The 24484-nt window shown below is 47.3% G+C and overlaps 4 protein-coding genes across 7 annotated transcripts; 3 read left to right on the forward strand and 1 right to left on the reverse strand.

The window, feature by feature from the left end:
- The first annotated feature begins 481 nt into the window (after positions 1-481).
- Positions 482-1916, forward strand: LOC128772067 (C-reactive protein-like). The gene is made up of 5 exons (XM_053888102.1): positions 482-594; positions 695-749; positions 838-940; positions 1007-1307; positions 1504-1916. The coding sequence occupies exons 1-5, from the start codon at positions 592-594 to the stop codon at positions 1720-1722; spliced, it is 681 nt and encodes a 226-aa protein (XP_053744077.1). The 5' UTR covers positions 482-591; the 3' UTR covers positions 1723-1916.
- A 1466-nt stretch (positions 1917-3382) lies between these two features.
- LOC128772119 (C-reactive protein-like) lies at positions 3383-4636 on the forward strand. Its single transcript, XM_053888219.1, has 4 exons — positions 3383-3552; positions 3679-3781; positions 3848-4151; positions 4214-4636. The coding sequence occupies exons 1-4, from the start codon at positions 3498-3500 to the stop codon at positions 4427-4429; spliced, it is 678 nt and encodes a 225-aa protein (XP_053744194.1). The 5' UTR covers positions 3383-3497; the 3' UTR covers positions 4430-4636.
- A 760-nt stretch (positions 4637-5396) lies between these two features.
- LOC128772044 (C-reactive protein-like) lies at positions 5397-7557 on the forward strand. Of its 4 annotated transcripts, XM_053888053.1 has the most exons (6): positions 5399-5493; positions 5822-5931; positions 6000-6057; positions 6170-6272; positions 6336-6636; positions 7246-7557. In XM_053888053.1, the coding sequence occupies exons 3-6, from the start codon at positions 6000-6002 to the stop codon at positions 7489-7491; spliced, it is 708 nt and encodes a 235-aa protein (XP_053744028.1). In that variant the 5' UTR covers positions 5399-5493; positions 5822-5931; the 3' UTR covers positions 7492-7557. The 4 variants fall into 4 exon arrangements, with proteins under 4 accessions (XP_053744029.1, XP_053744028.1, XP_053744026.1 ...); XM_053888054.1 differs by having other exon boundaries at positions 5397-5493; positions 5822-6057; XM_053888052.1 differs by lacking the exon at positions 5399-5493 and having other exon boundaries at positions 5777-5931.
- Positions 7558-11191: 3634 nt separating this feature from the next.
- On the reverse strand, positions 11192-17274 carry LOC128746641 (metalloreductase STEAP4-like). Its single transcript, XM_053843839.1, has 10 exons — positions 17211-17274; positions 16959-17158; positions 16777-16884; positions 16159-16229; positions 15863-15947; positions 13292-13570; positions 13135-13229; positions 12800-12953; positions 12475-12645; positions 11192-11683 (listed from the first exon to the last, which is right to left on the reverse strand). The coding sequence occupies exons 1-10, from the start codon at positions 17272-17274 to the stop codon at positions 11420-11422; spliced, it is 1491 nt and encodes a 496-aa protein (XP_053699814.1). The 3' UTR covers positions 11192-11419.
- Between the last annotated feature and the right edge of the window lie 7210 nt (positions 17275-24484).

Here is a 24484-nt window from a genome sequence, read left to right on the forward strand (position 1 = left end):
AAATAAGGTGATATAAAAACTTGAATATAGCCGCCATCGTGATTTATTGTGCTATTGTCAAACAAAGAGAACAATATTTTGTTGTTTAAATGTATATATGGCTCCACCACATTCATTCACATTGACAAATGTGGCTTCTTGTGGCAAATATTCTTATACCATGAAACTGCGATTCATTGAGATGAATTCATCACAAATTCTCTAATGTGTTAGATTCTTTTTAAAAATCGAATCCCACTTATTTCTTATGTCTCCATCAAGATCGACAGCTTTCAACCTCAGCCTTTAGATGTGAAATGAAATTCCAAAGCCGTTCAGCGTTGAGAGTCCATCATCACCAAGCAATCCAACAGAACAGAAGAGAAGTCTTGAACAATGAGCCCAAATCTGCCGCATCAGCTTCCTCAGACTCACACCCCCGTGGTGCGTGACTCCAGCAGAAATTTCATAACATAGTCAGTGAGAATGAGAAACCAGCAGCAGAAAGGCAGAAGTTGCAGGCAGAAATTATGGAAGTAAAAGCCGGCAGGAGAGCATAAATGGGAAGGAGATTCCAGAGTGTGCAGAGGCGCTGCAGGAGGCTCCGCTGACATGGTAGGGAGAACGCTTCACCTCGTGTAGACCAGAAGCTGAGCTTCACAGTCCTTCTGGTGCATTAATCCCTGACCATAATTCTCCTTCTGTTGGTGGACAGATGAGGTCACTGCTTCTGTTGGGGCTCCTGAGCGCTTGCTCGGCTGTTCCACAAGGTACGCCTTCAGATATCCCCATCATTTCTCTCTCAGAAGAGCGATTCTCTGCCTCTGTGGCGTGTGTCTCACTTTGGTTCCTCCTCAGATCTGACCGGCAAAGTGTTCACCTTCCCACAAAGCTCCACGTCGTCCTACGTGAGGCTGACGGCCTCGCACACTCAGTTCGCCAAGGCAACGCTGTGTCAAAGGTGACCGCACACTCAAGTCGGAGCGAGTGAGAACGACTTCATGACTCCATGACTCCATTCCTGCAGGTTCATGACGGACCTCAGGAGGGATCACGGCCTCTTCTCTCTGTCCACGCGAACCTTTCCCAACGGCCTCCTGATTTTCTGGGACGAACCCAACAAGGAGATGGAGGTTCACGTCAGAGACAAGAAAGCAGAGTACTACAAATCGGACATAAAGCTCAACATGTGGCACTCTCTCTGCGCCACCTGGGAATCCAGCAACGGGCTGGTGCAGCTGTGGATCGACGGCCAGCCGTCCATTAGAAAGTATGTTGCCTGGGGAACCAACTTCACTGAGAGCCAGCTCATCATCATCCTGGGACAGGTGGGCTTGTTCACTTCACGTTCCCTTCTCTAACAGACACCGACAAACATAAAACCTCCTCTGTGGAGCTCATACAATGAATGTTGACCTGATCTCAGTCTGGCTTTTGATAGACCAAAGCATCCATTTTGCCGATGGAGCGGTTTCCCTCAGTGCTTGTTTGACGCTCGGTGCATGTTGCTGTGACACTCTGCAGGAGCAGGACAGCCACGGAGGATCCTTTGACAGCAAGCAGTGCTTCATTGGGATGATGGCCGACGTGCACATGTGGGACTACGTCCTGTCGCCCTGTGAGATCCAGGCATACGTGGATGACCGCAACTTCACCCCTGGGAATATGCTCAACTGGAAGGCGCTGGAGTTCCAGATTTTTGACAAAGTGCTGATCGAGGACAAACAAATGTCCTGCCACTGATGGAGACGCCATCATGATCATGAAACCGATTTTCTTTTTGTCTGTTCATCCTGTATGGTCCAGGCTCACGGGTGGCTTTAGCTTCGAACATGTCACGTTGCTATGCTTCTGTAACACCCCAAATGTCCCCAAGGTGGGAAGAATAAAGGCAACTGCAAAGAACAATAATAAAACAACACCCCCTGGTGTTTTGAAACAGCAATTGCATTCACTAAAAACAGCTTTTACATTCAGAGTTTTTGTTTTAAATGACTCAGTGCAACTACAGCATCGCCAGTCTGCTTTCATTTCTTTGATCTTGACCTGAGGGTCAGTGTTGCCCACCTGACAGCAGACAAACAAAAGCTTTCCCTCTAGTGTCGGATCGTGGATCTTGTCAGTCTCATTCCTTTGAAAGTCATACCGGACACATGAGATATTTCCCAGGAAACACTGGCCTCTCAGGTGCTTTCCTCTATTTCCTCCAGCTTGAACTCAAAACCAAGATGAAAGAGGAAGTACTGTCATAATGGCTGAGCGTAACAAACCCAAGTGCTAAAATTGTAACTCGAAAAGACTCAAAACACAACAAGGTTAAGTTTAACTAAATTTAATGAACAAACAAAATAACAGGGCACAGACAGGATACAAGGAACTAAAGACGTCGCCACCGAAACGTGGAGTGAGGGAAACAGTCAAGGACGGGGAAAAACCTGAAACAGAAAAGAGGTGAATTACAATGAAGCCTAAGTAATGGGGACAAGCAACAGGCACTTGGATAAACTCACGAGGCCGAAACAACGAAAAACGCTCGATGGTGGAATACTTAAACACACACGCGAGGAAGACTAAGAAAGAACAAGGTCTCGAGGGGATCTTTTCCGATGGACGCGGAGCAACCATCTGGCAGCGCAGACTGGAACCCAGGTGAAGGACTCAGCGGAGCTTGATCAGCGGATGAGTTCCAACTGGACTACTGTGAAGTTGGAGGGAACAAAGGAAATGAAATCAACAGACAGGAAAACAGGAAATAACAAAAATAAAAGCACTCAAAAACAACAAGTACTTCTCTTTGATGAGCTGTTTGCTAGGTAAATGTAAGACTGGTTGTTCTCTGGCCTGAAAAACAGTTGGTAGGGAGATGAATAAAAGTCTTCTGGTGAGCCAATGAAATTCACCCATTCATTACAGCGTAGCAGTTTTCCTCATTCACAGCCATGTTTTGCTGTTTTAGTGGGGACCTCTCATGGCCATTGCCCTTTCCCCAGCCTCTCAACCGAAACCTAACCATCCAAAACTCATGGCTAACCTTAACCAGGACTCCTGAACCAAACTGAAATTCAATTACAATGACCCAGTTATTTTGAAGGGTTAATCCTCAAATATGAGGCTTAATTCAGTCCAATCATGGAGAGGAAGCAGCGGACCCGAGCTTTGTTGTACAGAAGGATTTTGGAGTTGCAACAGCCAGTAAGGAAGAGCAGTCAATGAAACTTTGACCCAGAGCGTGTGAATCCCCGATCCTGTGACCCACCTCTCAGGACCTTTCACATTGGTCCACAGCAGAGCTATGATTGGCTGACCTCCGCCGTGGCGTCGGCCTGTCTGCGTCGACGGATCTTTCCCTTTCTCTGAATTAAATAGTGTCGAATCATCAGATGCTTCGTGTGACGGCTCCACCCGCATCAGTGGAGCAGCCTCCCAGCCGACTGAGTCACTTCAACACCAGCCAGCAGCGAGACAGAACCACTCCTTACCGAAGACTGAGCCCACTATCCCGTTTATCTTCTGTTAAGATGAAGCTCCTTCTGATTCTGGGAATTCTGACCACATGTTTGGCGACTCCTCAAGGTAGGTAACCTAAATCTTGGATAAAGTCAACGGCAATCAGTTCGCATTTCAATCTGAAAATGGCACGTCCACTGAGAGTGGGTCCAGGGGTGAAAGGATTTTCTTCTCAACATTCTTACTTTTCAGATCTGACGGGGAAGATGTTCACTTTCCCACGGAGTAGTATAACATCCTACGTCAAGCTGTTTGCATCAAGGACTCAGTTCAGTGCGGTAACTCTCTGCCAAAGGTAGCTGTGAGTGCAAAATGTCTCTCTGAGGCAGGATGTTTAATGATGGATATTTGACTCCTGCAGGTTCCTGACTGACCTCAAGAGAGATTATTGCTATTTCTCTCTGTCCACCTCCAAGTCTTCCAATGGCTTCATGTTGATGTGGGATGCAAAGAATAAAGAGCTAGAGGTCTATACCCAGGATGTGACATCGATATTCAACATCCCTGGAGCCATGGAGCTGAACATGTGGCACTCACTTTGTACCACGTGGGAATCCACTTCTGGGCTGGTGCAGGTGTGGCTGGATGGGCAACAGTCTCCTCGGAAGTCAGGCTTCTTAGGAGGAAAGTATGACGATCGCGCCATGATCATCGTGCTCGGGCAGGTAACACGACGCTGACATCTTTGCTTTTAACCAGAGGCCGAACTCATCCTCGCGCTTTGCAGGAGCAGGACAGCCACGGAGGCTCGTTCGACTTCAACCAGAGTTTTACTGGGATGATGTCCGACGTGCACATGTGGAGCAAAGCCTTGAGCCCGTGTGAGATCCGAGCCTACCTGGACGACGGCGACTTCACTCCGGGGGACGTCATCAACTGGAAGGGGCTGGAGTTCCAGATTTTTGACCAAGTGCTAATTGAAAACAAAGATTTGGTTGGTTGAATTGAAATATTGCCACAGGATAGACACAAAGAAATCCTGCTTCAAATGCAGAACAAAGCCCAGAGATGTGAATCAGTGTTTTCTGTTTTCTTCCTCTTAATGTCGAGTCTGGTGTCCATCCAAACCTCTGCTCATTGACCCAAACCTGTGTCCAAAAACTGCTATCATTCTGCTGCACCTGCTGTACTGTGATTCAATAAACGGCACGCATGTACACGCTGGTGTGTTGCAGTTGGTGTGTAAGAACGGAGCACGGTCACGGTGTTATCATCAGTGACGTCCTCAGCTCCCATCTGGATTATTGTTCAACTCGGGGATCATGGGCCACATCTGGCACGCTATAAATATTGGCCTGTTGTGACCAGTCAGCATTATGGAGCAATAGCTTTATATCGAATTTAGAATCATGATAATCATTTTATAGTGACTGCTCTGTTCTGTTGGACATGGGCTGCAGTCACATGACGGCCCAGAAGAACAGAATTACTGGCCAAGTCAAAATGTGGCCAGAGACTGTACTTTCGGTTTGTCAGGGCGTTGAAACATTCCCTTTGGCAAGTTGCCTGTCCTTTCACATGGTAAACATCTGAGTCAGCAGGGCGTTGTGCTGGTGTTCTTCCCCTGAAGATCAAACCTTTCCCAAGAAACTGAAAAAAGCAGAACATCAGTGTCACCAGTGTTCCCTCTATGTTTTCATGTGTCTGAGCAAACACCAGTCAGCGATATACAGGTATATATATATATATATATATATATATATATATATATATATACATACACAGTTCATTTCCTCACCTGACTCTGTGTATTGTAATCTGAAACCTGCGCTGCAGCCATTCTCTGTCCTGTGCGTAACTCCGCCCCCAATTGGCTCAGTGCATTGCACATATTGACTAACCACAAGCAACTTTCACAGATATCAGCTCTTCAACATCAGCCAGCTCCACCAGTTCACTTCAGAAAGCAGCTCTTGTAGTTGCTGTTCGTCCCCATTGTGTATGGACGGTCTTACTGGAGGACCTGTGGAAACTGCCGGTTAAGGATACACAGCGTCGAACAGTGCTGTGAGCGCTTCGTTGCATTGGTCTAATGTCACAAGGCTTCATGTCCCGACAGCAAGAAGCCCCGTCGTAATTTATATTCAATTCATAGGATAAATCTGTGTTTGCACACGCAGCGTAGATATTTTTTGTTGCGCGAGGTCGCAGCTTAGCGGGAACATTGAGTGTCACCTCAATAGGTGGGGTCCATTCCTCTTTGTTTCGCTGAATCATGACTCAGGGTACAAGATTTCACAATGACACGAATGAAGCCTTCCACATTTGTGACAGGCGTGTTCCTCATCGGCGCCCGGGCGTCTGTCTCACAGAAGAATTTCTGTTTAATCATCAGGGTCTTTTCGGGGGAGAAGGAGAAGCTCTTGGTCATAAAAGCAGAAGAAGACAGCGCAGCATTCAGGCAGCTGGAGAGTTCGACGGAGCACCTGCAGTGGAGTCCACAAGGTAAAAAAGAATCCTCAGCACACTGTTCTTCTACAGTCAGTCCTTCACAGCAGCCCTTCTCTGGACAGATGAAGCCACTTCTTCTGCTGGGGATCTTGTGCACCACATGTGCAGCAGCTCCTCAAGGTGAGACAGGCTTTGTCCTCCCTCTTGCTCTTGTGATCTGACTAGGTCCACCTCGCGATGACTGGTGCCGCCTCGTCCTTGCCTTCATTTCTATTGAATTGTCTGTTTTCAGACCTGTCAGGAAAAATGTTCACGTTCCCCAAAGAAAGCATCTCATCAGGCGTGAAACTCATCCCTTCTGAAACTCAGATCACTTCAGTCACCCTCTGTCAAAGGTGGCACTGCCTCACATTCACATGGTGATTTTGGAAACCTGCACTCACCTTTGTCTCTGACAGATACTTGACTGACCTGAGACGGGATCACGTCCTCTTCTCGCTGGCCACGCCAAGCTTTTTCAACGCCCTGATGCTGATGTGGGTGGAGGGACAGAAAAGCATCTTTACTTATGTCAAGAACGCCGAGTCTCAATTCGATAACCAGGACAGGAAGCTGAACACGTGGCACTCTGTCTGCTTCACCTGGGAATCGAGCACCGGCATCGCTCAGCTGTGGTTGGACAGTAAACCCTCAGTTCGGCGGTTTCTTCTCTCTGGATGGAACATCAATGAGAGGTCAATGATCATCATCCTGGGACAGGTGATACGCATTTCATTTCTTTTCACGTGTTGCGACAGCCCTTATGCTGTCGGTCACACCAAACTAGACACACCTCCCTCTTTCTCTCCCACAAAGCGCAGCTGTGATCGGCTGACTCTGTGCTTCAGATGGCAGAGCTACTTCCTGCCCAAACAAACGGACGTCTCGGGAAACTGTAGCAGATAGCAAAAAAACGAGTGAGAATCCTGAGGCTTTTGTCTCCAACTGACCCAATTTTCATGTGTCTACATTTTCATGTGTGGCCAGGATGGCGAGCTAAAAACGAGTAACTTTTTACGGTTTTCGCTCAGCAGTCTCTCCTCCTCAATGCGGTTTCAATGGAGGCGAATGTCGCGGTCGCCACACTTCCTTGGCTCTCACGCAAATTCGGAACGTGCTACAGTAATTCTGAGCACATTTTACAAGAGAGGACAAGTGTGACTATAAAACTGTAGATTTTCACGTTTCTGCGTCCCACCGTTTGGCCACTATTGCGGTTTAGAAACTCAAACATGACCGGATTTCGAATGCTCTGCTCCACTCTAACCAGCTTGATGACCCACCCTAACTTTTCGATTTTTGCCAAATCTCTGGTTCTTCTGTCTGCAGGAGCAGGACAGCCACGGTGGCTCTTTCAGCGCCAGCCAGAGCTTCCTGGGCATGGTGGCGGACGTGCACATGTGGAGCTACGTGCTGTCGCCGGGCCAGATCCGGGCCTACACGGACGGTCGCAAATTCACACCCGGGGATGTGATCAACTGGAAAGCCCTGGAGTATAGGATTTTTGGCCGTGTGCTCATCGAGAACAAATCCTGGAAACAGGACGTGACTTCATGTTCGATCGCTGGCATTTGAGTTGTTTACTCCCAGAGAGATTGAATCTTGTCATCGCACAGAAGCACTTGTTTTCTTCCTGCAAATAAAAAAAGAGGAAAAACAGCTGTGGTTGATCCTTTTAGCGATTAAATGAATATCAGTGCCATAAAAAAACAACAAAGAAAAAATGCCTACATTGACCCCTCGACTTAAGGTTCCAGCCGGGGGAATTTATTTCCATCCATAATGTCATTTCTGCTTCATTAGCCGCAGAATGTAACACACACGGACAGTGCTGTCAAGTGTTTCATACATTAGTGCCCAACTATATGGATTAGGGATCAATACTGCTCTGAAAGACATTTGCATCTTACTCACCGGCTGAGCGCAAAGGCTGGCAGTTATGGTTCAAAAATGCAGTCAATATTTGAGTCAAGAAGAAGACAAGCCTTTGCTAACCCAATATTATGCACAATATATGAATCAGAATATAGAATAGAAGAAATAAGGTGAGACTAACGTACTAAAACAGGATGCGTTGTTCAGCATAAAAGCAATGTTTCTGTCTGAGCAGGAGTCCTGCATGGCGCTAGCTTAACTCTGCTCCTTTGTGTATCTTGTATGAGTCGAAAAGCAAATGTGTTGAAGTCTGAATGAGAAAACCCATATTTACATTCAAAACTGAGATCATTGTTAGAGCCTGGTCGTCGTCCTTTCGTTCACCAATGTTGCTGGGCTGCGGGACAGAAGAGCGTCACAGTCTCTTGCTTCATGTTGCGATGCGGAGATTATCTCTCTCGGCCACAGTGAAATTGTTTGAATAGCAGATTGTGTGCGGTGATAAGGCTGGAGATGCCAGATAGCAGCATGTTGGAATGGATGTTCTGCTCCGGGCAGCAAAGCTGCTGCCGCTCCAGACAAAGTCACAGTAACATCTGCTCCGTCTCTTCTACCACTCTTGCCTCTGGATCACCTGATCGATGTTGGGAGCTTTCGTTTGACAAGGCTTCTTTTTAAAGGGGCCGCAGCGACCGCGAAACCTGGGAGATGGCCATTATTTGCGGCTCATGTGAACGTTTTGAGACTTGAGTTTATTCTGTCTCGATAAGTGAACAGGCATGATAACAAAGATGGTGGGTTGTCAGGTCAGAGTTGAAGGGAAAAAGATCTGGTTTCCTCTAAGACAGACACCTGTTAAGATGTTTTGGATTGTAATAGCTTTTTATTTTCCTAAACATGACCTTATATTGCTGTAAATTCAACAAATTCCTATTTTCAGTTCTTTACAAACTAGAAAATGTCTTGAAACTATGTTGTGCATAATAATTTGAAACAAGTTTTTTATTTATTTTTTAAATACTGTTTTCATTAGGAGTTTTGTTCAATAACATTTGAAATAAATTTAGACAGCGAATGACTTGAAAATGATGTTGATCATTATTTGCATCAAGTATTTTGGAAAATCAAGCAAAAACATCATTTGCATAATAATTTGGAACGCAGTGTAGAAGTCAAATGAATGGTGCACACATTTATATCTACATATTATATACATTACATATATATACCATATTTATCACAGTAAAATGTATGAGTTTTAAAAATACACGCAGAAGAGACATACACCGTATGCGAACCAGCAACCTTGTGACACACGGTCAGGGGACCAGCTGTTGAGGTGAGCCTTACAGCCTGACATGTTTGGAGCATGTGGCTCTTTACAGCAACACCGTAAAACAATGTGGCTCTGACTGGTTGGCCTCCTCGGCTCTAAGCATCGTATAGCCATCCTGAGCGTTGGAGCACTGGAAGAGCTGGAGAGGGCTCTCTGGGGAAAGAAAAGTCCAGGCAAGGTCTTTGCCCTTGCAGCCTGATCTTGCATCTAATGGATGGCAAAGTACAAGCCGGCGTTGGATTGTTTCCCCTCTGACCTGAGCATCAGCAGTTCAAGAGAAATACTGCTTTTTGTGAGCTTGTCTGTTTGTTAATCACTCGCGTGGGAGTGCGCTCGCAAACTCCTCTGTGTTTGTGTGTGTGATCTCAAACATGGAGTTCATCCAGAGCCTGACCTCTCCTCCGCCGACCCCAAATCTTCATGCATCAATAGAAGTGTTTCTTCAATTTTACAGCGGAACACGGGAATCACGGAGGAGTGTGAAATTAGGCAAGGAGAGGAAATGATGCGCGCGAGCTATCGAGCTTCCCGCGGGTGGGTACATCCTTCCTGGGAATCTCAGTTGTAATCTTCGTGCGCACACTTTAACAGCTCTCTTCTTGTAATGAAAGAATAAATAAGTGAGGGGGGATGGAGAGGCCTGCAGATTGAGTGTACAGATAGTGGAGTCAGATCTTAGATAAGAGCGACGGCGCCCGGGGCGGAGAGCGTCCTGCAGATCTCTTTAATAGCACCCACGTGCCACAAAGACTCTGTTGCCGTTTCATCTGCACAGTCTTATCTCCACTGTGGTTTTTAGGTCGGTCACTTTAAGTTTGCTAATCAAAGTTAGCGCGGTTCAGCATCGAGCTCAAGTGCTTGTATAATAACAGTGAAGAAGCGACGTCCAAATCTCTCCACGAAGCGTTTGCCCTCACAGAACCATCTCCTTCATCATTTGTTTGGACCTTATCATTTCATCATCATACACGCCAGCGTATCTCACGCGTCCAGCTAATTCAAAGACCCCAACACCAGGGACATTCATGGCCATGAAATGGGAGTGTGTTTCAACACAGACATGGATTCTGGTCTAAATATGTGGTAAGAAAATAAGGCACGATTTAACACAACAATCGAGGTCCCTGTTCATCATATGCACATACAGGTGAAACATGAGGGTCAAACAAAACTACATTCAGATCCATGGTCATAATGTCTGTGATTCTCCAAGGTGAGTGGATGCCCATAACAGGGAATTCATCCTATTGGCGGAGTTTTGTTTTGTTCTTTTCCTTTCCTTCTAAAAAGTTGTGGCTTGAAAATGGTTTCAGACAAAGGCAAAAACCTACAACATGATGGAGCCTCCCTTGACTCCGGTTTTCAGGTGCTTTTATTTTGTTACTTCCTGTTTCCCTATGTGTTGTTCCATTTCCGTTGTTCTGTTCACCTTCACAGCAGCGGAGCTGGAACTCACCCGCTGATCAAGCTCCACTGATTTCTACACCATGGTTCCAGTCTGCCCTGCCAGATGGTTGCTCCGCATCCACCGGTAAAGATCCTCTCAAGACGTGTTCTATAGCGTTCTTTGACATCTTTCCATTGGCTGAGCCCTTTCTGCCGCTTCTTTGGTTTCTTCCTTGTTTATTTTCTGCCATTTTCAATGAGCCTTTGTGCTTCGTGGGATTTGCGTGCATTTGGGTGGGTTCCCCTGAGCCACCATGACAGACTCATCATAGAAACACGGCCACATGTGTTGCTTAGGTTGAAGCTACAGGCGTGCGCCTTCTGCTTGTATTAAGCACTGACTACATTGGGCTTCATATTTGTAGATGTCCTTGTTTACATGCTGCGATGCAGACGGTGGAGCCCGAAGGGTTCATACAGAAATGCAGCCAAAAATGTCGTGTGTTTATTGCTTAAAATGAGTCACAATTGCATTTGATTTGATTGTGAATTTAATCTAAAAAAATGTGGCGTGTTTTGACACATGTCAAGATTTGTCAAGAGTTTTAATTTGCAAAATATAGAGTGAAGTGTTTCAGCAGCAATGTGAGCACTAGACTTATTTTGAAGGACAATCTATTTTCAACCGATGGATCCCAGGTCAACTGGGCCTCTGAAACATCGTCTGTTCAAATTTGACAACAGACAACTGAGCATGTTTCGTTCAAATCATCCATTAAACTTCAATAAATATTGATTAACTACGTATGATTTAGAATGACTGCAACAACAACATGGTAAAAACGGAATATCAACCTTGTTCTCTAAAGATAATGCACCTGTCCTGCTCCTCATGGAGAGAATAGTTCACAAGCTGGTTGCTCTGGCGTCGTCCTTCCCTACTGGGGGCGGGTTCCTTTCCCAGCCCTGTCGGATCCTGGCCAGGGTTCGGTCCACACACGGGAGGAGGATCAGAAACTTGAGCACCAGAACCACAGAGGGAACCACCAAACACAGCATGTACCCCGGGGGAGTGTACCACTTGTAGGTAGACGTGCGGAGGAACTTGTTCCAGCCGTACACGTAGCCGTGTGCAGTGCAGATCAGGAGCGTCAAGTGGCCCAGCTTGGACTGTGTGACAGAAAAACACGAGATATTAATCATAAATACGGTCAAATATGAACATATTGTGCTGTGCTAAACTATGCACTGAAATGGATTTGAAAAGGTGAGCCATGATTTAGAGATAAATGTGGATAAATGAGGAGCAGTTGCCCACACTCCTTCTCTTGGACTGGAGGCTAAAGTGCCACAGTCCAGGTTCTTTTCAGGTGATGGTGCTCTCAGGTTCCAGTCGAAGCTGAGCGACAGCTGTGAAAGGCAGCAGTGGCCTTTGAGGATCAGTGATGGTGCATTACCAGGATGGTCATTTCAGTCGTGGTATGGTGCCATAAAGCCATGTACAATCAACGGACAATAAAAGCGTCACTCATGGCAACAACACACCTCCGTTCCATCTGACTGCTGACTGGTTATGTACGATTACGACCAGCATGATCAAGTGAAACTCACAGTGTTTTCCCGACTCGTACAAATGATAAAATCATATGAATTGTCTTGACCCAGGCCTCCTTCTCGTTTCTTATTGGTCTGCCTGTGGACATGACCTTTACACACATGGACCTGCGACCTGTATTAACAATCATCTCGCTGGGGTTTGGACCAGCCACCGTAATTATATTTAATGAATAACTTAACATTTAAAATGCTGAGCTGAGATCAGCCGAGCTTTCATCCCTGGTGCCTGCAGGGCACTTAGGTAACTAGCCTCCTGAGAGATAAGAGCCGGGGACTCTGAGGAAAACTTGCCGACTGGGAATGGAGACCCTCAGTGACAGACGGATGGAGAAGTGATGCCAAACCTGGACAAAGCTGAACTCTCTCCAGCTGAGCGTGGCGCCCACCGAGGGCAGGGACGTGAGGCCCAGCAGCACGTAGAGGAAGAGGCCCAGGATACCCAGAACATAGAAGGAGTCGGTGGCCCACGCTTCCGTCTGATCAAAGTCAAATGGTGTGGTTTTGTTCTTCTTCATCTGAGGACGAAAGAGGCCACTTTGGTCAACTTTGGCTCGCGTTGTTCTGGCGACTGTGCTCGCTGACCCGCCCACCGCAATTCCCGTGTGAGGCCGTGACCCCAGCCTCCAAGCCGGACTTGTGGCCCAGTCCTGATTGTGATGTCATTATTACCTCGTCCACCACCAGTGAGATGAGCTTGTGTCTGACAGCGTAGCGGATGGGAATGACGAAGGTGTAGATGGCATGAAGGAACGCGTACGCCAACGCCAGCAGACCCATCTGCTTCCTGCACAGCATCCACCGGTCCAGCCAATCAGGGAAGCGACTGAAGAGGGACACAAACATGTCTCCGTTTGGACCAAGTTCACGTCCAAACCATCTTGCTGTCTCTCCAACACGGCAAATGGAGGAGTGACGTTAGGAGGCCTATTGCTTAGTGAACAGCTGGTTGGTTTTGGGGGGCTGAGGTACATCAGAGTGTTTGAACTGACAAGGTCTGCTCTCACCTGTACTTTGTTCCTCTGTACAGTTGAAGGAAGGCAGCGATAACACCAGGCAGGTAGCACAGAGACAACATCACCAGAGACACGATGGGGAACACCTGGACAAGGAAGCACGTTGACTGAAGGAAACCCTGACAGAGACGCTGGTGTGGGTCTTCACCTTGTTGGCCAGTGACACCATGATTCTGTAGGAGATGTCGTTCCCCTTTTCAACGTAAGCGTAAATGACGTCTCGGATCAGCAGATAGAAGTAGAAAAAGGCAGTGAGGCCGAGGGCTACCATCAGCGGCAGCCTCCACTCGGGGAACAGTCGAAGGGGAAAGTCCTCAAGTTCCCCGGCAGCAGATAAGGAGCCTCGGTCTTGCACAGACAGGCCCAGCTTCGTGGCCATCTCACCGACAGCCTGCTTTGCTACTGAGCTGTCGCCGCAAAGATAAACCTGTGGTATGGAAAATGGAGTCTATCAACAAAGCAACTGAAGGTGTTTCAAATCAGCTTTGTTTGGTCGGGAGGACGAGGTCAACACCCTGTGCTAATATGTAACTGACTTATCTTTGGTAAGCTGCCATTGAAGACTTACATCAGCTCTTAGCTCATCAGTGGACTTGATAAGCCCTTGTTATTCCTCCATCAGAGCACGACAGCGGCGCATTAGAGCAGACAAGCTGCGTAGGAACTGCTGCACTGTTACGGGGGTCTTCCTGTCCCCTGAAACGTTATACGTGACTCTATATCGCTTAGTTTGCATTTTCCATTTTGGCAGGCAAACAGAAGAGAAGAAGAAAGAAAATCTGCGCAAAACTTTAATTTCTTTGTTGGACGTACTCGCATGACTAGTTGTGATCAGAGTCTCTGACAAATGAAAAATGCGGAGTCTTAGGCTGTGTCCCATTTCTCACCCCAACCCTAGCACTTGTTTTTGAGTGCCGTCTACGATGAAGTGCCCTCCGATGACCAAGTGAAGTGCTAGCCTACTGTCGGACACAGTAGACCACTTGGCTCGATAACGTGTGAAACAAACGGAGGAGTAGTCCTTGTCACTAAAATGTCCCCGCTGTCCTGTCCAACATTGTTTGGAAAGTACTTTGATATCCTGGAATTCTACCCACACATATTCCCACCTGCTTCCAAGTCAGCACGTGAACACACAAAACCCAGTGTTAGGGTCAAAACGAGCGTTAGGGTGAGAAATGGGACACAGCCTTAAGTCGTTGCAGTGATGATAAAACAGTTTTGGTAACATCCGAGTTACGACCGGGATCGGTTCCGACCAACCGGTCGTGAGTGAGATTGGACGTCAGAAATATCCGACGCACGACGTTGCCGGGCTGCTACGTGCTGCGGTGCCAGACATTGAATAACAAAAAATAAGCATTTGCTGGCCAACTGGCTGCATTTTGCTGGTGGACGTAAGTCGAGCAGGTCGTAAGTCAGATACGATGCTGCAACTGTGATGCTTACTTATATATGGAATTGTAAACAATGTACCAGTGAAGTGGTGCAACAGCACACATAGTGGACCTATTATTGTCTGGGAGAAGCTGACTTGTCGCTCCTCTCTGACCGCCATCCCTGCACTGTTCGCCTTCACAACGTGCTGACTCATCAAGTCATTGTACGGCATGGCATGATCATGTCACCTTCAAAGTGATGGCTCTACCGCCAGTTTTGTTTTGGGTGTGAAGGGACGGCAGCTGCTGAGTCGCCCGACAGGCGGGGAGTGAAGTGGGGTGGACGCAGCAGATTTCCCTCAGGTGTGTCTAGATGGAGCGGGCAGCCAGCCATGTCTACCTATATTAGTGCACCAGTAACAGCAAGGGACAGCAGACGGGCTAAATCTCCATCTGAATGCAAATGTGAGGGAGCAGCAGCCGGATCACTGCACACACGCTGGCCACTCCTGCGACCAAGAAGTGCTTGCTGCGACCTTCTTCGCTGGAATGAGAGCGCTGCTGCAGGTATTGTGCACAGCGACACCCGCTAAAGAGGATTCAAGGCAGATTCAGGTTTGGTCCCCCGGGGATCTGCCGTGTTTGTGCTGCTCTTTGTAGAAGAAATAAACAGCGCTATTCCTTTTGAAATATCGCACAGGCGGTTTGTTCTATAAAAACTCTCACGATTGTTTTCTTCTCACAAACAGAAATGAGCTGCACAGCAATGATCAACAAAACTAGAAGTCGTGGAAGGTTTATTGACGTTTCAATGTCAGGAACTGACATCGTGAAACTGTCAAGAATTTCGTTTTTTCTTGTAAACCATAAACAAAGCCCATTTGTAATTCTTTGTGTCTTTATAATGCAGCCGCACGTTTGAAACACAAAAAGGGCATTTTGCAAAGCCAACAAGGTTCGTCTCTATCTTCAGTTTCGTTGCTAACACACCGGCAGCTGGCGCTAACAAACAAATGACTCAATTATTATCTCGCCGATTTCCTGTTTTTCAGTTGCTTAGTTACATCAGTTCTGTGTGCACAATAAATAGGTTTGAATCTAAAACTAAGGCTCAGTTGGAATGGTGAAGGTTCCGCTACAGTCTGAAATAGTGTTCAATCTGTTCAACCAGGACATAAAAGCTGCTAAAGAGCCAGGATGTCAAACTCTGAACGCTTCATTGGGACTGGATCAAGTAGATATTTTTCCAACTTGTTCCTCTATCTGTTTTCCGTTCCAGAAAAGCTTTGTACCGGTCTTGACATCTTCAAACGTAGTCCTCAGCCCCTCCTCTCTCTCACCTGTTTGCCTGCCAGAAGACCGTTCTGCAGAGCCCAGGCCGACAGCGTGTTCAGGCCTTTCACCACGGTGGCTCTGGGGACCAGTCTAGGAAACACACAGCAAAGTCACTTTCATTTTATTTGTCCACAACACACAGGCGGGTGTGGAAAGGTCTCAAAATGGTAAGAATCGATGTTTCCACTTCAGCTAAAGAGACACCCAACAGGTGATCCCAGGAGCAGTAATGTGACACTTCAATATGAATCCCCAGCACAAGAACCTTTCTTGACCAAAGGCAGTTGACTACAACGATTACCTTTGAAGGTAGACAGCATTCGGCTCTGGATACATTCTTTTTCTTGGGTTATTACTGAGATCCACCAACACCTGAAACAAAAGGAATATTGACAGTAAATATCAAATAGAAAATGTGTGTAGAAAATGCGAGGTCGGCCAATGAATACAACAGACAAGCGCTGTGCTCTGCCATTGCTGTTATTCTCAATAGTCGATATTCAGCCCCGGAACTCGACCGTGTGACTGTGGGTGCCGCTTACTGTGCTACTGTTTTTGTTATTTCAGTCCAAGCTTGTCACACAGAACTGGCCTTTCTCCTCCCCATGAGATTCAGCCCCTTTGTCACCAGCAGCCGCCATGTGACGCCACACATCACCATGGCACCCAGACCAAGCAAATCAAACCCTGAATCATCCAACATGAACAAAAATAAAAAGTCTCAAATCATATTTTCAGCATCTTTTTCAAAGAGTGAGTTGTGATTGTACGATTTTCAGTTTTTTTCATCTAAACTGAGTGTTGTCGACCTAGAAATTTAATACCTTTTTGTATTTTGCTTTGTTTCATTTCTTCTGCCGCTCTTTATGTCCAAACCAAAATAACAATGATTCAAAAATAATCCTTCAGAGGCAATTACCTTCCCATCCAGGACTGGCGCCAGAGTCTCCAGGAGCTGGTAATGTTCTCTGTGAACACAAACGAAAACCATAGCGGCGGACTTGGCTGCCGACGCATGGTCCCTCACCTGCCCAGCACACACACAAACGTAGCCATTTTCATGAGCGGTCTGGTGTGATGATGTCTGGTTCTGTCAAGTACCTGGGCCCCAGCCGGCAGAGGGCCACAGCTGCGAGGTCTGCGGCTGCCGTACACCACCCTGTACCCAGAGTGCAGCAGGCGCAGGCCAAGCGAGCGGCCCAAGTCTCCTGTCCCAAGGATGCACAGCAGCTCCCGCTCAGGCGCTGCACGCTGAGCTTCCAGCGACACACTCTCTGGCTGCATGTCTGCAGATTCACCACCTGTTTGTGCTCACGGCCGTGGAATGAGACGTTATATACGGTGGAATCTGACCGGCCTCTCCCTCGGCAGCATGTGATCGCTCCCCGCTGTAGTGCACAGCCAAGGAGTGACACATGTGTTTATCCCTTTAGTGCAGCTGTTATCTTTATGTTTACTCACGCAGTCGGTTACGTCACCCCAGACAAATAATTCATGTATGAGCTGCTTCAACAAATAAGCCAAAAAAGAAACCGCAGTGGGTCTTTTCAGATGTAAATGACTGGGTCGTTTCAACGCGACTCGCTGTGTGTGTATGTGTACTTTTTTTTGTAACCAGCAGAGTGACAACATTTTTGAAAACTCAGGACATTCATTGTAATTGGTTCCATTGAAAAGCAAAAGTCAAGTGTAGCCATGTGTTTTGGATGCGTAGGTTTAGGGGTGGAGGCTGGGGAAAGGGTGATGTCCATGAGAAGTCCCCATATGGATACGGAGACAAACGTGTGTGTCCAGAGCTTAGATCATGGCGGTTTGTTACGGCTGAGCGTTGTGGGTCTACTGTAATATGTGCAACACACCATCCTCTCTGTTAAATACCAAGGTAATAATGAATGAAGGAGGAGTACTAATGCATGATGAGAAGCATCTGACCGATGTGCTTGTGCTGACTCATGTTCCAGCGAAGGGAAAGCGAGCAAACTTCACTTTAACAACAATAACATAACATAAATAACTGAGAAACAAATATACAACACAAGTAGACATAGCAGAGGAGGCGACTTGGTTCATGGCAGATGACAAAGACAAGAAAGTGACGGCCAGTTCCCAACCCTGATGGAACAGCAGCTACCCAGCTGCAGAGCTGCAGTTACAGAGCTGGAAGTGGGCGGGGCTGCAGGCTTTTCTCTCACCACCGTGGGTTCGCTTCGACCCTCAGTTATTATTTTCCCATTTTCCCTGCTTAGCTCCGCCCACCTCCAGCTCTGCGACTGCGATGCTGCAACTACGATGCTGCAATTACGATGCTGCAACTGTGATGCTGCAACTGTGATGCTGCAACTACGATGCTGCAACTGTGATGCTTCAACTACGATGCTGCAACTGTGATGCTGCAACTACGATGCTTCAACTACGATGCTGCAACTGTGATGCTGCAACTGTGATGCTTCAACTACGATGCTGCAACTGTGATGCTGCAACTACGATGCTTCAACTACGATGCTGCAACTGTGATGCTGCAACTACGATGCTGCAACTACGATGCTTCAACTACGATGCTGCAACTGTGATGCTGCAACTGTGATGCTGCAACTGTGATGCTTCAACTACGATGCTGCAACTACGATGCTTCAACTACGATGCTGCAACTGTGATGCTTCAACTGTGATGCTTCAACTACGATGCTGCAACCTCAATGCTGCAACTGTGATGCTGCAGCTACAATGATGCAACTGTGATACTGCAACTACGATGCTGCAACTATAAAGCTGCAACCACAATGCTGCAACCACAATGCTCCAACTACGATGCTGCAACCACAATGCTCCAACTACAGTGCTGCAACCACAATGCTCCAACTACGATGCTCCAACTACAGTGCTGCAACCACAATGCTGCAACCACAATGCTGCAACTGTGATGCTTCAACTACGATGCTGCAACCTCAATGCTGCAACTGTGATGCTGCAACTACGATGCTGCAACTATAAAGCTGCAACTACGATGCTGCAGCTGTGATGCTGCAACCACGATGCTGCAACAACAATGCTGCAACCACAATGCTCCAACCACAATGCTGCAACCACAATGCTGCAGCTGGGTGCCTCTGAAGCAAAGAAGCAAGCAAGAACAAGGGCTTCACTTTGAATGGACGCACTGCTTTATTTCGAGGGCCAGATTCCCTGGTTTTTCCTGCAAATCTGACACATATGAGAGTGAGATAAAAAACAAAGGGCAGTCGGCATCAACCAAAGAAGTCTACAGTCTTCAAAACGTCTTCAAAACAGAATGTATTCCAGACGGTTCTGCCTCCTCCTTGCTCCATATTCACCCCAGACGTGAAGCCAGGCCGGGGAATCCAAGCCTCACACTCATTATCATTTCAAAACCCACTGTTCCATCCAAACAACTGGGAGAGGATTTGTGCAAATTTAGTGTTCAAGTCCCTACGGCGAAGACATTTGCAAAGTTGGGACATGAACAGATTCAACGGAGCAGAAATGAAGGATGAGCGCGCGCAAGCGTTGTGTGTGTGCATCGGCTCCGCTGAATGAACACGTGTCTTTTGTCAGGGGTCCGACGGTCAGAGGCTCCACCACAGCACCGGGGGACTTGGCCCCACAAACGGGGCGACCGCCATTCAACTTTCCAGGGTATTTGCTCCAAAACACGCTCCTCTTCTCAAAGCGGCCTCATTAAAGTGCGTCCCGGACCGCGGCGATATTTACGGCGTGTGGGCACATGGTCACCTCAGGAGCTTTTCCAGTGGAGTCCATAACTAAAGCATTAATGTTAGCTGGGGGGGTACGGCTGCAAAATGAGAAGTCATTTTATGCCTAACCTTTGAGGCGTCCCTTCACTTGTAGCGCTCACAGCAGATCCACTCCAACGACTAATTTTCTCGCTCTGCCTCCGGGACATTCCTCTCGCTCCCTGGCTGGAGATTCCCCTCTGTTTTCAGATCACAAATCTTTTGTGATAATTCTCATTGGCCCATATTCTGCAACATTATGAAGCTCAGTAGCACAGTTCCTCCACGTTCTCCCACGAGCCTGACGGCAGTGGTGCGACTACTCATGCAGGGAAGCAAAGAAGACGCTGCATGAACAAGGCTGGGCCGCGTTTACACGCTTAAACTGGGGATTACTCTTCTGTCTGAAACTTTTCAGATGGACGTGCCGTGTCCATGTTGACTCTGACCTGCCTGCAGGACTCAAACCACAGACTCGCACCAAGAACGGAAGCTGTGCACGGCCTCAACAACTGGCATGAGATACAGTTTTACACAGAACAGTCACAGCCAAGAATCTAGTTTGTGGAATCAAACCACAGCTGAAACAGAACGTTTCAAATTCACCGAGGATGCGTGAGACTCTTGAGTCTCAGCAGCCAAATGTTTTCTGTCTTGGAAAGAGAAGAATGCTTTTAACATTGAACCAATTCAGAATCATTGAAGGGCACCAAGCGCTGCAGTGGAGCAAGGAGGAGGAGCGGTTGCCTGTAACCCAGACCTGGCCATGTGCGGCCCGATGCCCGTGTTATTCGTGGCCCTACACTAAAACTGTGTCGGAATTTTTCTGCTTTTTTTGTTCTCTTTTAGGCACCACCGCCACTTCAGCAGTAAATATAGCATGTTCTTGTTTGAAGACTATAATTTTCTTCTTTTCGTTTCGGGTGTTTTTCTTGTACCTCAAACTACATTGAAGGAATATTGAATTGAATTGAATTATGTTGATTTATATTCAATTTAAATGCATATAAAATGACATTTCAATGTTTCAAGGCATATTTACACTTCTTAATATCCTCACATTTAATCTTTTTAGCTTCATGTTATCCTTGTTACTTAAGTATATATCTTGGCTATTTTCCCGTCATGTTTTGTAGTCATTGCTGTCTCTTTTGATGATGTCCTCTCACAACAGTTAGTTTCTAATGCGGCCCTTTTAATTGCCCAACTCTGCTCCAACTGTCATGTCTGCTAATCTAAGTGACACAAGAGCAGATGACTCCAAACTCAGAGGACTCAGACAAGGCGAGAGTTCTGTTAATCACGAGATTTATTGGAATGAATGGAGCAATCGAGAGAGAACGTACCATGAGAACATAAGACGATCATCACATGCTGGTTCTCCAGGCGTATACATCTCTGCAGAGGCAATCAGTGGAATAGGGACCAGCTGCGCTGCCATGAAGCTGGAGGGGGTGAGAGAGCAAACAGGAAAACAAGGAACCGGAACAGGAAGTGACAAAGTAAAAGCACGAACCATGACTATAACCCAACCATAAGTGACTGATCACAGGGTTAAAACCAAGTAGTAACCTGAAGTCGGTGATTTATTTGTGATGTATCGCGGCCCTCCAGTTCTGCTGGAACAAGTTTCATTTTCTGGGTCATGAAAACCCAGTGACCACCACAGACACCCAATGTTGGACAATGGCCGACAGCGGAGAGTTGCACAGGAGCTGCAGGAAGCAAGTGGAAAAGATCCAACTGTAGCTGTCTGTTTTGCAGTGCTAAGCAGCTACAGAGGAGGGAAGCAAAGAACACAGTTTAGCAAGTTAAGAACTGCTGCAGTGGCCACCAGCTATCACATGACGTGCTTTTTCTCCGACACACAGCGAGATGCCAATCATCCTGGTCCAACAGAGGAAATGCATTTAGAGTGGTGGTTCACCCTCAAGGGGCTAATTTAGGAGCTAAATGGGCTCCAGATTAAACACCGGCCCCCTCAGGGATCGACAACCCCCAGTGTTTGTGTGAAAACATGGATGAGCCGAGGGACGTGTTGACAACTCACACGCGCTGAGCCATCGTCTTATAAATGTCAGGCTGGAGCTGCTGAGAGGCAGATCAAGTTTTGTCAGGGTTGAGTTGTAGCTCCCCACAGCACAGTCAAAGACACAAGCAAATATTAAACATTTATCTTTCATATGCCGGGGACTTGCACTGACAGCTGTTGGGTGTGTTGTTTCACTGAGGCCCGACTCCCAGCAGGATTTATTGGCTAGTTCCCGGCCGTTCCCTGTTCCGGTCCAGCGTTTTCACGGAATAATGTTGCGGTCCGGTCTGTGCTGCTTGGACAGGGAAGAGCAACATTCCGGGGACAAGGTTCAGCGCGAGTGTGGCGGTGATGTTGGTTTCTCTTATCAAAAACAGAACGACAGAGAGACAGCTTAACACAAGCAGACAGTTAGTCTCTATTTACAAGACTTTTCTATAAATATTCAATAGCAATGCTCTCAGGCAGACTCACAGGGGACTTGTCTAAGAAACTCTGAATATTTCCGAAACCACCCACTTTTACAGACTTGACAAAGGCCTGACTGCTTGAATATGATGGTGTGAAAGGTTCAACCTCAAGTTGAGTGGAGCGGAGAGAAGAATGGGACTGAGCTGATGCAACTACTGACGCTGTGTTGGGAGGGAGCCACTGCCAGTGAGGCAGAGGAGGATGTGGTTTCACAAGAAGAGCACACCTTCTCACGTATAAAGGCTCGGAGGTTCCTCTGGAGGCATCTTCTCAATCCTGCCTGAGATGAAAAAGGTTCCAACCGAAACAATCTGATAAGCTTTTTACAAGCAGACGAAGTGGAACTTTGCCACATGTGGAGTGTTTGAACACTGACACCATTGTGTTGTAATCGTCCTTGACCGGGATCAGCGGCGCCAGAGAGTGTGAGTGAGGTGAAGAACAAAGTCTTATCTGGGAATTAAGCGGCAAAAATCAGGAGCAGGAGGAGCAGCATGAGACAGCCGACTTGGAAATGCCCCCTTTTGTCCGATGCACATCGCTGAACGGAACTGAAAATACAGTGATTCAAATTCATATTGGTGTTAAGGTCCCCAAACATGCATGATGCTAGCGTGGAGTTTTCCCCTCCTCGACTTAGAAAGCAGACGTTTGGACCTCAGCTTACCGCTGTCGCTCTTTCTATGATGCAAGACAGATGAAACTGAACTGCAACCAGAGCCGCGATTCAAATCTATGGTGCATCTCTGCCGTTTTTGACAAACAGCTGAGGCCTGCATCTGTACGCACAGCTCATCCAGGACTCCTTCAGCGGCCCATGATGAGGGCCCCTGGCTTCATCTCCTCAGCCAAGTGAAGGAACTGACACGCAACTTCAGCTCTGTCAGAAGGAGAGGCCCTTCATGGGCCGTGTGACATCTCATCCACTCAGCCTGTTGTTACGGGTTGTAACGGGTGGGTGACATTTTAACTCTCACTGGAACCCCACGTGGGGACACGAGACTTGATCAGACAGACCTCACATTGGTGAGAAGTGAGGATGTGCCCTCAGGACCAGATCATCTGAACTGCTCCAGCTGTCACTGTCTGCAGCTCCGGCTGCTGTGTGTCCCTTCATATTAAAGGAAGCAGCTCCTCAACGTGCAGGACCATGGTTCTCGACCAACATGGGAACAGGTCTCATTCACAAATCAGGTGCAGGTGGATGTAACACCTACTATCCCACATTACTCTCCTGCCTCGTTGCCTTTTGGAAATCCCGGTCTCATCAGACTTAAGATGAAATGTAGCTCTTTGATGTCGACTCTTGGACTGTAGCTCCTCTCTTACATCTCCTAATTTAAATCAAAGAGAGGCAGAACGGCTGTAACGCAACTTGTATTTGCGTCTGGTGGAAGAATGGAACTCCAGCTGTGCCAGCCAAGTGAGTGCGGTGTTCCTTAAAGGACTCAGTCCGTTTGAGTCCAGTCAGCTTTCCAAAGTCCCGAGGTGAGCTGCGACCCCATCTGTGCTCCCGTGTCCCTGCCACACCAGCAGCTCTCTGTGACTCCCCTTTATTTCTGCCCATTGTCTCTCATAATGAAGCATGTGCTGACTCTAAAATGCGTTTTGATTGTCTGCTGCTTAAGTCTGATGGACAGCGCCACAGCTTCCCAGATAATGCGCAGTCGACGGACAAATGAATAAACAGAAATGAGGCGAAACATTCCTTGTCGACTGCCCTCTGCTGAAGAAAGGCCTGGCTCTGGTGTTATCATTTAGCTCTGGAGAGAGACATGCTCCATGTTGTGTGTTCAGAGTGGCGGTGGTGAAAGCACAAGTGTGCTCCAGGATATGTTCACCATTTCCTCTTCATTTGTGCAGAATCTTAAAATACTCACCATTTGGAATTTTCACGGTCAGGGACACAGAACACACACACACACACACACACACACAGAGGAAGGTGATGGATCATCACTTTCTTCATGGGGCTTAATTGCTGGGTGACCCCGTTGAGGTCATTGAACTCTGACCTGTCAGGTTTTGAGCTCTGAGGAGCAGTGAGGAACATGCATAATGATGCAGCGCGTCCTTGCTCGTGACCTTCAGCGGAAAGTTGCGTGAAAAGACAACACAGCTTGTTTCCATTAATATCGATGACAACAAAATCATTCAAGGAAAAATGACGAATGAATTTGGAATCTTGGCCTGAGATGTTTCGCCGAGAGCAGTTACTGCACAGGTCTGAACTGCTGCATATACAAAGGTGACTGTCCTTTATCTCCCCAAACGTCTGCCAGCAGGTGTTCCACCTGACAGCCGACACAGTTTTGAAAAGATGTTGTAGGTCAGCACTGACTGCTGGGGTAAAACTTCTCCATCCACATTCAA

Source organism: Synchiropus splendidus, chromosome 15 (genome assembly GCF_027744825.2).
Source record: "Synchiropus splendidus isolate RoL2022-P1 chromosome 15, RoL_Sspl_1.0, whole genome shotgun sequence".
NCBI lineage: Eukaryota > Metazoa > Chordata > Actinopteri > Syngnathiformes > Callionymidae > Synchiropus > Synchiropus splendidus.